Source organism: Heterocephalus glaber, unplaced genomic scaffold (assembly GCF_053883595.1).
Source record: "Heterocephalus glaber isolate CG9 unplaced genomic scaffold, H.glaber_assembly_v1.0 deba00001790, whole genome shotgun sequence".
Classification (NCBI taxonomy): Eukaryota; Metazoa; Chordata; class Mammalia; order Rodentia; family Bathyergidae; genus Heterocephalus; species Heterocephalus glaber.
The window spans coordinates 5372276-5385198 of record NW_028258473.1 but is presented as its reverse complement, the minus strand read 5'-3'; the positions used below and the strand labels follow the sequence as shown (position 1 = coordinate 5385198).

Below are 12923 nucleotides of genomic sequence, written 5' to 3'. Positions count from 1 at the left end.
GGCTAGAAGGCAAGGCCTATGCTGAAGAGCCATGGGAGGAAAAGATGATGGCTGGGAGGCTGGGTGTGTGTGCTGGGAGTTAGGTCACCTGCCAACTCTGAGCACAGATGAAGGGTGTGTCTGAAGATCACCATGGTGACCACGTGGAGGATGGCCAGTGGAGGATGGCCTGGGCAGGGCAGCCTGGAGGCAGGGAGACGGAGGAGGAGCCTGTTCAGACATTTCAAGCCAGAGTCGGTGAGGGCTGACCTAGGACACTGGCAATAGAGATGAGAGGGAGAAGTTGTGAAGGACAAACAGACAAGGAGCAAGGCTTGGAGACTGATGGCAGGGGTTGAGCACAGAATTAATGATGACATCATGCACACAACAGACAGTGCTAATAGCAAAATCACCACAACAGACAGATACAAGGGAAGAAGAAGGCAAGCATGCTGCACAGAGCCTCATGTTAGGACCTGGCACCCAACAAGCCCAGGCATTGCTGGACGTGTGGACACGGTGGAGGGATGGTGAGTTGTACAAAGTGTGAATCGTGTGTGGTTGTTCACAGAAGGACCATATGCTCAGTGGCTTGTTTTCTCTCTCAGCACATGACCACACATCTTGGGGCAGGGCAGGGTGATAGTGACTCAAAATGGAGACATGGAGACCCTCTCTGTGGAGCTGATTTCATATTCTAAGAGGACACTGGTCCAAATTGAATTGATATTGGCTGGCTGGGGGAAGCATTTGAAAAGCGTCCAACTTTATTAGAGAAGCTAGAGAGAAATTCTGCCCTCTCACTGTGGTCCATCAGAGTGATCAATAATAAATATTCCCAGGCACTTGATACGGGCAAGATGCCTTATCACCACTGTTTATTATTGCCCACCAACTATCTCTGGTTATCTTGTCTGGCCACTAAGGTGCAGAGGTGACAACGAATCCCAAAATATATCTTCTTCCTTGGATATGCCTCGTCACAGGACTGAGGTGGTCACAGGTTCAGGTTGGTGAAAAGAAGGCAGACTTTGCACTCATGGGACCTGAGCCCAGATCCCTGTCTTGCTGTCAACAAATCATGTGACTTTTGCATTAAGTCACTTCATTCCTCAGAGCCTCAATGACTTATCTGGCAAAGGATATCATATCATTACTTTCCAAGACTGCTGTGTAAAATTAAATAACTTATACCAAAAAAAAAAAAAAACAAACAAAAACAAAAGCCACAGCACCATGCCTGACACTTAATTGTCAGTGGTATTTTTTATTTTTTTCTGAGGAAAACAAAAACCAAGTTCTGCATTCATCTAATAACAAATGCTTTCTGTAACAGTATAATCTAGTGGAACACAATGGAAGAACAGAGGACTAAGGGCAGGCTACCTGGATTGTGGCCCTTGCTCTTACTTGCAGCATAATACCTGGGCACATCCTATTTTCCTCTCTGAGTAGTGAGGTGGTTAGGACTAAGTTCATTGATTATCTGGGAAAGGCAGGATCTGTGCACAAGGAATCATACCCAAGTGAGCCGCTGTTACTGCTGGCATGTGTCACATCCCTCTGGTATGCTTGGGCTGGGAGAAGATCTCTGTGGTCCAGACTTCTCCAATACCAGCAGCTTCCACTCTGCAGGCACTTAGGATTGGAAAGTACCTTGAAAGCCACCTATCCAGACCTTTCCATGCTGCTCCTTTCATTCCCCCACCCCAGTGCATACATATGTCATGTACCTTCTGAACTTTGAAACTTCCTTTATTCTTTTTCCTGCATGAATTATTAGGATGCCTCATCTGTAATGCTCTTCCTAACTCTTCCAGGCCCTTTTGGTTCATCTCCCAGTTCCTCACCCCCACGTATATCCTTCTAGAGTAGACCTATCTGGCAATGTGGTTGTTTGGCTCAGTCCCATCTCCTAGAGGTTTTGCTTTAGCTGACTTTGTCTACACGGCCATGGTTTTGATCTTATAAACACTACTATGCCTCAAATGTCATAAGGACTCAGAAAGACTTCTGGATTCAATAAGGTAGGTAGTCAGGACTAAGAGAGTCTTGACATACCATTTCCACAATTCATTCATTCCTCAAGCATTAGGTCAGCTTCCGCCAAGGACATCGCTGCTGGCAATGAGACAGCAGAGAACAGTGGAGTTCACTGATGTTTACTGAGGTTATTTGGAGCTTGGATTTGTGTGGTGTGCTAGGCACAGAGAGCTAATGCACAGTCCTTGCCCTTGAAAAAAGCTTAGTCTGATAGAGGGAAAGAAAACACTGGGGAAAGTAGAATGGAAACACAAAATCTCAGATTTGGGAAGTATTCCAGTCAATAGGAAGGGTAGCTAGTGCTGCCACCAAGTGAGGTAGGACAGAGGAAGATCATTTTGGAGTTGGGGTGGAAAGTATAATGACCAATTTTCTTTTGGTTACAGTAATGTGCCTGTAGGACATCTAAGTGGAGATATTTGGCATGTAGTTGAGTTTAGGAAGTTGAACTGTGGAGGAAAGGCCTGGGCTATATAGTGACTTGGGCCTCTGCACTTTATAGTATCTAATAATAAGCACAGGCATTTCTAGGGAGGGTGTGGTAAATATCATCAACGTAGCAGGCACAGAGACTGATAAGGGCCCACTGGATTTGGTAATTAGGTCAAAGTAGCTCTAGGAGTAAGCACCAAATTGCAGTAGGTTGAAAAGGGTAGTGAGAAAACTGAGATTAAGTGAGGACTACTCTTTTGAGATAGGAGGGGGAGTAAAAAGCTCATAATAACCCAACAGAGAGTTGTAGTGTCAAAGCAGATTTTTCTTATGCTGTTATTGTTGTTTTAAGATGAGAAAAACACAACACGTTCATAAATTGAAGAGCAAGAGCCAGTAGAGCAAGGGAGAGGCTGGGATGAGGCCCCAGCGATGCTGGCAGAGGTGGTTCCAGAGCACATGTGGAAGAGCAGACTTTGAGGAGGGGCAATGCCACCTCATCCTGAGACTGGCGAGAAGGTTGACTGAAGCTGTAGATCAGTTCACAAGGGCTGGACCTCAGGGCAAGGGGGCCCTGTTGGATGCCTCCATGTGCTTGAGGAAACTAGGGTGAAATAGGAGAGAACGGGCTTGAGGTGAGTGGTAAGGGTTTAGAATAGTCAGGGAATGGGAGAGAAAGTGGTCAGAAAATAAGCAAAAGTTCAGACAGGCAGAACTGAGGCCTAGCCCAAGATTAAAAATCATACCTCTGCAGTGGCAGCAATCCTCAGGGCTATGTGGTTTTCTCCAGCAGAGCTCAGCTACCTGGGCTGAGGAACGGGGGAAGCAGAGTGGGGAAGATCAATCCCAGTTTGGGAGTTTACAAGTCAGATACAGCCAAAAGATGAGCAGAGCTGAGGATGCTGATGATGAGTAACTAAAGTGATCAACCACAGACAGTACTGGGCACATCCAAGGTCAAGGGAGGGAGGAGATGGAGGGATGGAGGTCTGGATGCAGGCAAAGAGTAGGTATCATGAGATATGAGGGTGAGAACTAGGACTAGAGGTGGGATGCTCGGACATCAGCTTTCAAATATGGAACAGCTCTAAGTGATGGAAATGGATTGCTGATGGCAGCAGAAAATGAAAGTCACTGGAGTTGATGAGCTGCAGTGTCAGGTAGGTCACCCAAATGAAACAGATATTGCTTTAGAAAGCAGAAAGAGAATTAGGTGCTGAAGGCTTTCATGAGAATGAGGGAAGTGGCTTGGGGTCAGGAAATGACAGAGAAAAGGAAAGGGAAACAACAAGTATTTACAGGAACTAATGCAATATTCAGTTTGATCACAGAACCCAAGGCAGACTGGGTAAAAGGGGAGACACAGGATGTATGGTTACCATGACAGGTAGGGCCAGAATCAGAAAGATTTCTGAACATCAGGCTAAGAAGCCTTAACTTCATCAGGAAAGCAATAGTGAGCTGCTGGCTGAAGGCTGCTGGGTAACTATCAAAGGTATACTTTGGGAAGATAATAGAGACAGCACTGGCCTTAAGAGTCATCAGACCTGGGTTCAATAATAAACAGCAGTTACCATTTATTGTGCACTTACTCTGTGCAGGCCACTTTGCTAAGCATTCTCACACTAGATTCACTTCAGCCAAGTGTTAAGCTGTACGATCTTAGGCGAGGATATACTATCTCTCCCCTCTCTGGACTCTGTTCTCCCATCTGTTAGTAGGAGACTGAGCTAGACATCCTTGAAAGGTCCTTCCAACTTGACCATTCTAGGGATGTGTTGCCCTGAAGCTTGCAGGGCCTCACCCTCTTACCAGATGGAATTCAAGAGACTTACAGCTGAAGGAGTTGGGGGCTTGCCCAGCAAGGTGAGCCCAAGCAGGACTCAACCACCTGGGGCCAGTCAAGGGAGGCAGAGCAGTTGAATAGCCTCCAGGTCCTTCTTGCTTCCCGCTGGCTTGCAGAAAATCGATGAGCATTCGGTCCTAAGAGAGAAAAGAGGCCCAGTGGATAAGAAACCAGTGAGACCACACCCAGTATTTTACCTTGACAAGTTTGGCTCTGTCCTTCCCCATTCCCCCAGACTGACCACCCTATTCTTCTCAACTGCTCAAAGTATACAGGAAACTTTGCTTCAACCTATTTTAGTTGGCTCTGACAAGAAAAAGGAAAAGGGAGATCTGTCCCTGATGCCCTCAGGGCTCTCCTGGACAAACCTAAATCTTTAATCTTTGAAGTTTTTCAACAGGGTGCTGTGTATAGTGATAAATGCTCTTGCCTGGGCTGGCTTAGGCCCTGGGGCTAGGGCTAATCTCCCTCACCGGACTTAGTGTTGGCCACGATCAGTTCAATGGTCCATCTAAGGATGTAGGTGGGCCGGATCCCACTGTCCTCCAAGGCTGGCAGCTCAGAGAACATCCTCTCCAGCAGGGCCTGCATGAAGGTCTGGGAATGCAGGCCCCTGAGCAGGGGCTGCCAGAACTGAGAGAATGGCTTTGGTACCAAGACGTTATTCAAGTCCACATTTTCTGTTTTGTGATGGAGGGAGGGTAAGGGGAGGGCAGAGACAAAGAGAAAGCAGAAGGGCGCACAAGCCCCACCAACAACAGAATTGACACCGGAGAACAGGAGGAAAGAGAACAGAAGAGAAGAGAAACCAGTTAGTATTTGGTACCAAACAACTGATTCAAAATAAAAGTATAAAATAAACTGTGGTTCTAGCTTCAACTTTTGTCAGTAACTCACTGTGTGACTTTGCATCAGTACCTTCCCCTCTCTGGACCTCAGCATGGCCATCTGTAACATGAGGATGTTGGACTACATGACCTCATAAGGCCCTTCCAGTGCAGCTGCTCTAGCTCTCTAGCTAGAGGCTAAATCATAATTAACATGGCACAATAATGGCATCGAGACTCCCTCAACACTACCCACTCCACTCCACCCAATTCTAGGCCACCCAAGGATGAGCCCACAACTGTATATCAGTAAGGTTACTTGTTCTGCTCAGTCAGAAGGGTTGAAGGGCTTCCACCCTTGACCCAGGGCTTCCCAGACTACCCCTGGTATTCCCACCTAGGAAACACAGAACCCCAAGGCTTCAAAGATCCCCTAAGACCTTACCTTCATACTCTATCTGCAAAGCTGCCAACTGCTCAAATGTGGGAACAAGGAAGCCATCATCCAGAAAAGCATCCAGCACAGCATCCCTGGAATAAAAGGACACTAGTTTAGCTGGGCATGGTGATGAACACTTGTAGTCCCGGCTCTACAGGAGGATTCCTTTGAGTTTAGGAGTTCAGGGCCAGCCTGGGTAATATACTAAGACTTTATCTCAAAGAGAGGTAGGCCATTTCCAAATATAAGTATACTGAATTGGTCTATTAGTTATTTTAAGCTGAAAAGCCTTAAAGGGGCTTCGGTTTCTCAGTGGTAGAGCACTAGCTTGATCAACAGTACCACAAAAAATAAAAAGGGCACTAGTTTAGCAAACTGAACCTCACAGAAGACCCTCACCTATTCCCCCGCCCACCCCTAAAGCAGCTGTGCAGAGGATGGGGCAAGTGAGAGTCGATCTTAGGCAGTAGCCTCCTGGAGCAGGGGCTGAGCCGACAAAGGATGAGATCAGTGGGTTTTTAACATATATTTACCAAGCATATGTTGATCTAAAGCCCAGAATGTAGGCAGTAGTGGCTGAATATGCCTCAAAATACAGAAGGAATGAAAATCTGAGGCCCACAGAGAAAAGAGTTAATGCCTAGGATCATGGTCAAAGGCTTTCAGACATCAGTTCCTGCAGTCCTTTTGCTTCTCTTGACCATTATCCAGTCCCCTAAATGTACCCCCCACTTCTCCATGGGTGCCTTTAGATCCTAGTAGAAATCTTGGGGACTCAATTTCTGGCCCAAACATGCTCCATAGGCCTTCTTCCTAAGGACTACAAGAACCCAAAACAAAGTTAGAGAGACTAAAGAAGTAGACTTTGTGAGTAATCGTTCATTCCCATGTAACTCAAAACTAAAACAGCAACAGCAAGCTGATTCCTCCAGAGCTAGTAGCTTCCCAAGAGACTCTCCTAGCTGCCCAAGCCTACAGAAGGAAAAAGAGTTCCCAGCGGATCCCGGTGCCTGTAGGGTTGACACTACACTCAAGATTCCTTCCTGCAACAGACCAAGTTTGAAGAGAAAGTAGTTATTTCATGTCGATATCTAAAAGGAACACTTAAAGCAGCCTACCAGCTGATTGTGTAGCACTACCAGGCAGGCATTACAATGTAGACACACAAGGATGGTTTTTCCCACCACCACCCACTTTTTTGCTAAAGGGTAGAGTTAAGAAATCTAGGCCAGGAGACTCTGATTTTAAAACACCTTTGGAACTAGTCTTGTCTTGAGAATAAAAGAGAAAACTCCAGGGACAGTCCTAGCCTGCACTGGGAAAACTTGATCTCTAGTAGCCTGGCACTAAGAAGCCCCTGTGTGTGTTCCAACTAACCAAGGAATGCTCACACCCTCCAAAAGCAGTTTCAAAGAACAGACCAGCAGTGCCTACCATGTATCTTTTACCTCAGACTTGCGTCAACGGCTAGGCAGTGAAGTACTAAGGGTCATAGGCTTTTCCTACTTTCCAAGAGTATCACATCCCTCCTGACAGGAAAAAGTTTGGCCAGACAATACATGACTAGGATGGATGACAATGGATATTCCTACCACTGGCCATTCCAGTGACTCACACTAGGCAACTCCCACCTAGTAGCTGGCAGGGGCAGGGACAGGTGATCATGCAGAACATAGGGTCACTATGCAGAGGATCAGAATTACCCTGGATTTCCTATACCATATGTTGGCAAGCTAGGACAAGGAAACTTATTTCAATAAGGCTGGTACCTCCCTCCCTAGACAGCAGGCACCCTCAATTACCTACTTACATACCTGTTCTCCCAAGCAATGCCTTTGAGCTCTGCCAAGATGCTTTCTACACGTGGAGACAGATTATTCCATGCCTTAATGGCCTGAGGTAAATGCTTAAATTTCTCCAGCACCTGCCAGTATAAAGGGTCCCATCAGAAGGCTAGTTTAGCTAGGCAACCCACCCTCAACCCTCCAGAATCTCTTCCCATAGAACTTCAGGACTGCCCTATGGGGGACAGGGCATTGCGTGCAGGGGTGGGCCCATAACTCCCCTGTTGGCCCTGCAACAAAAAATAAAACAAACAAACAGACAAACAAAAAACCCCTTTCAAATGACAGAACTTTTTCTCCTCCTGCCTCTATCCCTCCCCTGAATTCCCTGTAGTTTCCAATTATTAGATACACTAATGCTAAGATGTCCAATGAGAGCATTTAGTTGAAGATGGACAGAGCTCTTTAGGACAAAAGGTGAGAAGGGGAGGCAATTGGTTATGAAAGGGAATCAGGAGACCTAAGTTCTTATCATGATTCTTTCACTGACTATATATATGACCTTAGATCTGTCCTCTCACTCATCCATGGCTTCAATTTCTTCATTTGTGAATATAAGCTAAACAGTTTCTAAGCTACCTCCCTGCTAAAACTGCACCCCTCCAGCTCACCTGATCTAAGGAAGGTCTTCTGCCCCACCTGCTGGTCAGATGTGGAATTGCAACTACCCGTTCCCAGTTGTCCTCTACCACCCATAGGGCAGATTATCCACAAACTTCATTATCTGCTCCCTTTCATCAGTGTGGAAGATCATCCAATTGGACTCTGCTCCTCTTGTCTCCTTCCTAGTTCCCCCCTCTCTCTCTGAGAAGTTCCCCCATGCTTTGTCACTTTCCTTTCAAATTCCTTCTCAAGACTTCTCTCAGGTAGCTGGCAAGAGGGAAGAAATAGCTGGGGCAATTGAGAACATGTCAGGTCAAGGGTCCCTTCTTACCTTAAATTGCTCCTCTTCATATGATACTAGCAATTCCCGGGCTCTCTCTGAAAACAGAATGGGGAGACAGATAGTGCAGCCAGCCCAGCTCGCAGCAGGATTTTAAGACTCCTTCACTTTATTTGGTGGAGGTTATAAATTGAAAACTAGAATTCCTTCCCCACATACTTCACAGAGATCAAGGAAAATGGTTTGTGAGGCAGATGTGATAACCACTATACCATGGAAACTAGCTGAAGTGGTTTGTAAGCCAAGAAACACCACCGCCCCAGAGGAAATGCTGAGCCAGGGAAATAACCAGCACTAACCCTAAGACTCAGCATTCCAGGATCATGGTGCCCTCTTTGCCACTAGACACCTACCATACAACTCCTTATGTCGCAGAGCCTTTTCCCAATGAGAATCCACCTCTTCACTGCCTTTACTGTCTCCATCAGTTTTGACATCCAACTCTGTACCTTTGCCATGGTCCTGAGGCTCTGGTCTCTGTTCTGCGATGTCATCAACACCAATGTTCTTATCTACCTCTTGGTCTTCTTCCATGTCTGCCCTGTCCTCCTCCAACTCCCAGGTGTGTCTCAGGCTGTTCTCCAGTTGGTGGCACCAGTAGGTCTTCTGGAGCCAATCCAGGACAAAGTAGCAGCCTAAAAAAGGTAAGGCAGGCAGTGCCACAGGACCAGCCACAGGCAAACAGCTAACGGGTTCTCAGCCCTCTGGACTTCCTCATCTTGTGAGCATTATGGAAAAACCTGAAGGAAGAGGCTTGGCTCTATGGCTCATATCTCACATATCCAGATACAGTCACTCTTACTCTGGGTTATTCTCATTTTTTGCTTTCTATTTATCAGAACCTTTCCTAGAAAAAAATTATTATAGGAATTAAGAGATAAGATGTCAAAAAAAACAGCAAGGGGTGGTAAATAGGAGAACTGGGACCTAGGTCCACTGGTTTGTTACATGGCCTTGGCCAAGTCTCTTCCCTTTTCTAGACCTCAGTTTCCCTATTGCAGAGGGTAAGGTTAAATTAGGAACTCTTAACTGAGATGGAATAGATGTCCCAACAACTCCTGGGTTGTGAAGGTTTTAATGGCTCATAGTGCTCAACTTATTCCTCCTGCCCCTGCTAGGACAAGGCTAATGAGAAACCACCTCAGGAGCAAAATGGGGGGGGGGGGGGGACAACTGTAATCAAGGTATCAAAACAGGATCAGAACAGTTCCATACCAAGCCATATGTGAGCCTGAAGCAAAAAAATCAGTAATGTTCATCCTTTGCTTTTTCTCTTGTTCATCAGAGATTTTTCCCACATTAAAATGCTATTTAACATGATCACTGAACTTTTGATATACCCTTAAATTTTGTACCCAAGGTAAGTCTCTTACTTGTTTCACTGTAGTCCCTGTCCTGAACCCAGGTGGTAAGTTCTTTCCTATTCTACCACCCCAAATGCCATTCAGCCCAGGCCTTACGTGCAACAGGAATAACCCCAGGGGACTCACCTCTGCGACAGTCATTTATATGAGGCATTTTCTTGTGTGTCAATTCATGGCGAAGTTCAACAATCCAATCAGGAATGTTCACCTGATAAGGGCAGGGGGGGTGAATATAGAAATTAGAGAATATTAAAGCCAGAAGAGACCCAGAAATAAATTAACCTGACCATTCCCTCTGCTTTACAGATAGAGAAACTGAAGTCCTGAGAGAAGAGTCCAGTCTTCCTGACAGGGCAAAGATTGAAAACCAAATCTTCCTGATTAATTTTTAGACTTTAGTAAAGGTGGTCTTAAAAATCACAAAAGGTACCCACCTTCCCCAACCACCAGCAACTCTCCAATAGGAAAGTGGATTAGCGTTAACAACTTCTCCAGCCTCCTTCTGCCCTTTCCCTCTTTCTGGGTCCCCTTACCCTTCTTTTCCTCCCTACCTCCTCCAGGAAGCTTCTCTAGATGACTGAATACATACTGCCATCTAAGCCTCATACTACACACTCATTCAGGGGAGGATTCCCTGGCATTTTCATGCTCTTCAGCGGAGCTATCAACTCCCTCAGTCTATCAGCTCTCTGAGGGTAGGCAACGTGACTGCTACCTCTTTCCTGTACCCACACAGTGGTACATTTGGGCCCTTCAGCTTCATGGGGCCACTGCCGGCAAGGTAGGCTCACCAAGTCTTGTGAGATACAAGTCATGAAGATTAAGAGAACAAATTTGCTTCTTTTAAGCTGAAACCAGAAGCTCTGGAGTTTTTGCTGGTCTTGGCTAGTAGTGATGGAATGAGCTAATCTGACTGTGTGCACACCTTACCCCACTCCCCGTTTAAGAAATTCTCCTGGAGAGAATTGAGCAAGGGCATTTTATCTTACATACCTCCTGAGCCAGGAACTTGAGGGGGAGCTTGGTTAACTTTGTCTTCCTTTCAGAGATAAGATTCACAAACCTGGTGCGGGGGGAGAAGTAAGTTGCACAGCCCAAGGAAGTTTTGCTCAAAACACCTTCCAGAGTTACTGACATCTTACATTTTCACAACCTTTCCACTATCTTGTTCTTACGGTTGGTTTCAGCCAGAAAATGGACAGTTCCATCCACTCCAGCATTTACTGAGAGTCTACCCTATACTAAAGCCATACAGATGAATTAGACACTGCCCTGGCTTGACAAATTCAATCTAAGTCAAATAATCATGATATAATATAACAGATTATACTAGAACATAATATGTTATAGAAGCGAGAAGACTGTATTAGATTACATGGGGAGCATGGCTAAATGATGGAAGAGGTAAAAGGAGAAAGGAAGGATCTCAAGGCAGACATCGGGTCAGTATGATATGAGAAAAGGCTTTGACATATGAGGAAACTCGGTGGCAACCTTCTTCCTGATGTGTATGGGACATCTATAACTCCTATGAGTCACTCTGTAAGTCAGGAACTCCCAGCCCAAGTCTTCACTTTCACAACCTGGCAACCTTTCAGTGTTCGCGGAGGAGAGAAAATGGAAACGGGTGGTGCTAGATGTAGACAGAATAAAGCTGGAAAATCCAAACTAAATCACAGCCAAGGGCAATGAACCACTCAGAAAAGTTCCTCTGGTTGAGGAGTAAAAGGGAGAAAATCAGACTACCAAAGTTCTAAGTCACCCAATAGAGATCACCTGGTCTGAATCCTCCCCACCCTGCCACACACATACATTCTAAGAGGAAAGAAAAATGGAAAAGAGGGGGTTCCAGGAAAAGAGAAGAAGATTATGTTGATGAAAGTACCAAAAGCTGTTAAGTCAACAAATCACAGGCTGACTCATACTCAGAGACTCTCAGGGCTTTTTTGCTTCAGATACCACCTGAAGCCACGCTTTGCTTATCACATGCTTACCACACTCCAGTCCCCAAAGCCACCCCCCCACCATGCAGGTCTTACCTGACCAATGCCATGCCATAGAGCAGTCTAAGTTCATCAGTGCCCAAGCCACCAGTTACATCCATGAGCTTACAGCGTATCAGGTCAGCAGTAGAAGCCACTGCCAGGGGCAGTTCGTTGCCTAACCTAAAGAGCCACAATCCAGCACCATCACAAAGGTCCTTTATACTGATTCGCCCTCTCTACCTCAGAATCTTGGTTGTTGCGGGCTATTCCCACTATATACTGTCTCAAGAGTGCATGAAGATACCAAACAAAAAGGTGAGAGAGACAAGATAATGTCCATAAGATCCAACATTAATACAGGGCATAAGAGGCTGACTAGGGTGTACACAAGACATCTATTTGCTAGACTGTCAATCAACAGTTGTTGACCCCTTTCACCCTGAAACCCTCAAACCCATATCCCTTGTTCGTCTGTCCCCAACCCAACATTAACTAGACTGAGGCAACCCACTCAAACATGTTTTGAGGGGCCAGACCCTCTCCCATTTTCCCTAACTCGAATGGCAAATTCACCTTAGGGTGTTAATCTACTCCTTAAACTCTGACTCAGGCCCTTCAGCACCCTCTCCAAGAAAGCAGGAAGGTTACTTTTTGGAAGTAAAGGTTATACTTCACAGATTTAACAAGAGGATTGTTGAGACACAACCTCTTACTTTTCATCCACAAACTGATTTCGTTCAAGAGCTTGCCTGAGATTTTCCCCCAGACATTTAGGAGAAGACATAAGACTAGGGCCCTTTAGGAACTCGACAAAGGAAGAAGTGAAGAGACACCAGCACGCAGGCAAAAGGTCTGAGCCCGGCTCCGCCTTACCTGCTCCTCCACACCGTGATGCGGTTCAGCGCATACCGCTGCAACTTATGGTCATCACAGAACAAATAGACCGTCACCTGGTCCCATTCAGCCTTGCTGAGCCAGGCGACGACGATGCTCTGGGCCAAGGGTGGCGTCGATCTTTTTTCTTTGACGCACTTTCCGCACCATGCACTCCATACCCGATCCATCCCCCAGGAAGTCAGACCTAAACCAGCACGGGATTCCCACCAGAAATGGGATAGTTTCCAGGCTCCGGGCTGAGACTGTCCACACAGTCTTCAGCTCAGCGTGCTACCCTCACTCCAAACCGCCGCCGCGACAGCAGCCAATAGGAAAGTGTGA

At 46.2% G+C, this 12923-nt stretch overlaps 1 protein-coding gene across 9 annotated transcripts in view; it reads right to left on the bottom strand.

The window, feature by feature from the left end:
• Positions 1-12923, bottom strand: part of Las1l (LAS1 like ribosome biogenesis factor) — an 18705-nt gene extending 5782 nt beyond the window's left edge. For 3 of the 9 annotated variants that reach the window (XR_002391604.2, XR_015448090.1, XM_004872248.4), the window contains exons 1-11: positions 12579-12912; positions 11760-11885; positions 10714-10783; positions 9847-9928; positions 8710-8991; positions 8348-8394; positions 7384-7493; positions 5576-5661; positions 5201-5251; positions 4777-4983; positions 4293-4440 (exon numbers count right to left, since the gene is read on the bottom strand). Coding sequence is in view for 7 of the 9 variants with exons in the window: in XM_004872248.4 (XP_004872305.1) it covers positions 4293-4440; positions 4777-4983; positions 5201-5251; positions 5576-5661; positions 7384-7493; positions 8348-8394; positions 8710-8991; positions 9847-9928; positions 10714-10783; positions 11760-11885; positions 12579-12769 (1400 nt within the window). In the remaining 2 variants the exon portion in view is untranslated. Of the gene's footprint in view, positions 1-4292; positions 4441-4776; positions 4984-5200; positions 5252-5575; positions 5662-7383; positions 7494-8347; positions 8395-8709; positions 8992-9846; positions 9929-10713; positions 10784-11759; positions 11886-12578 lie in introns of all 9 variants that reach the window. The other 6 variants (XM_087203238.1, XM_004872249.4, XM_087203239.1 and 3 more) reach the window with 4 other exon arrangements.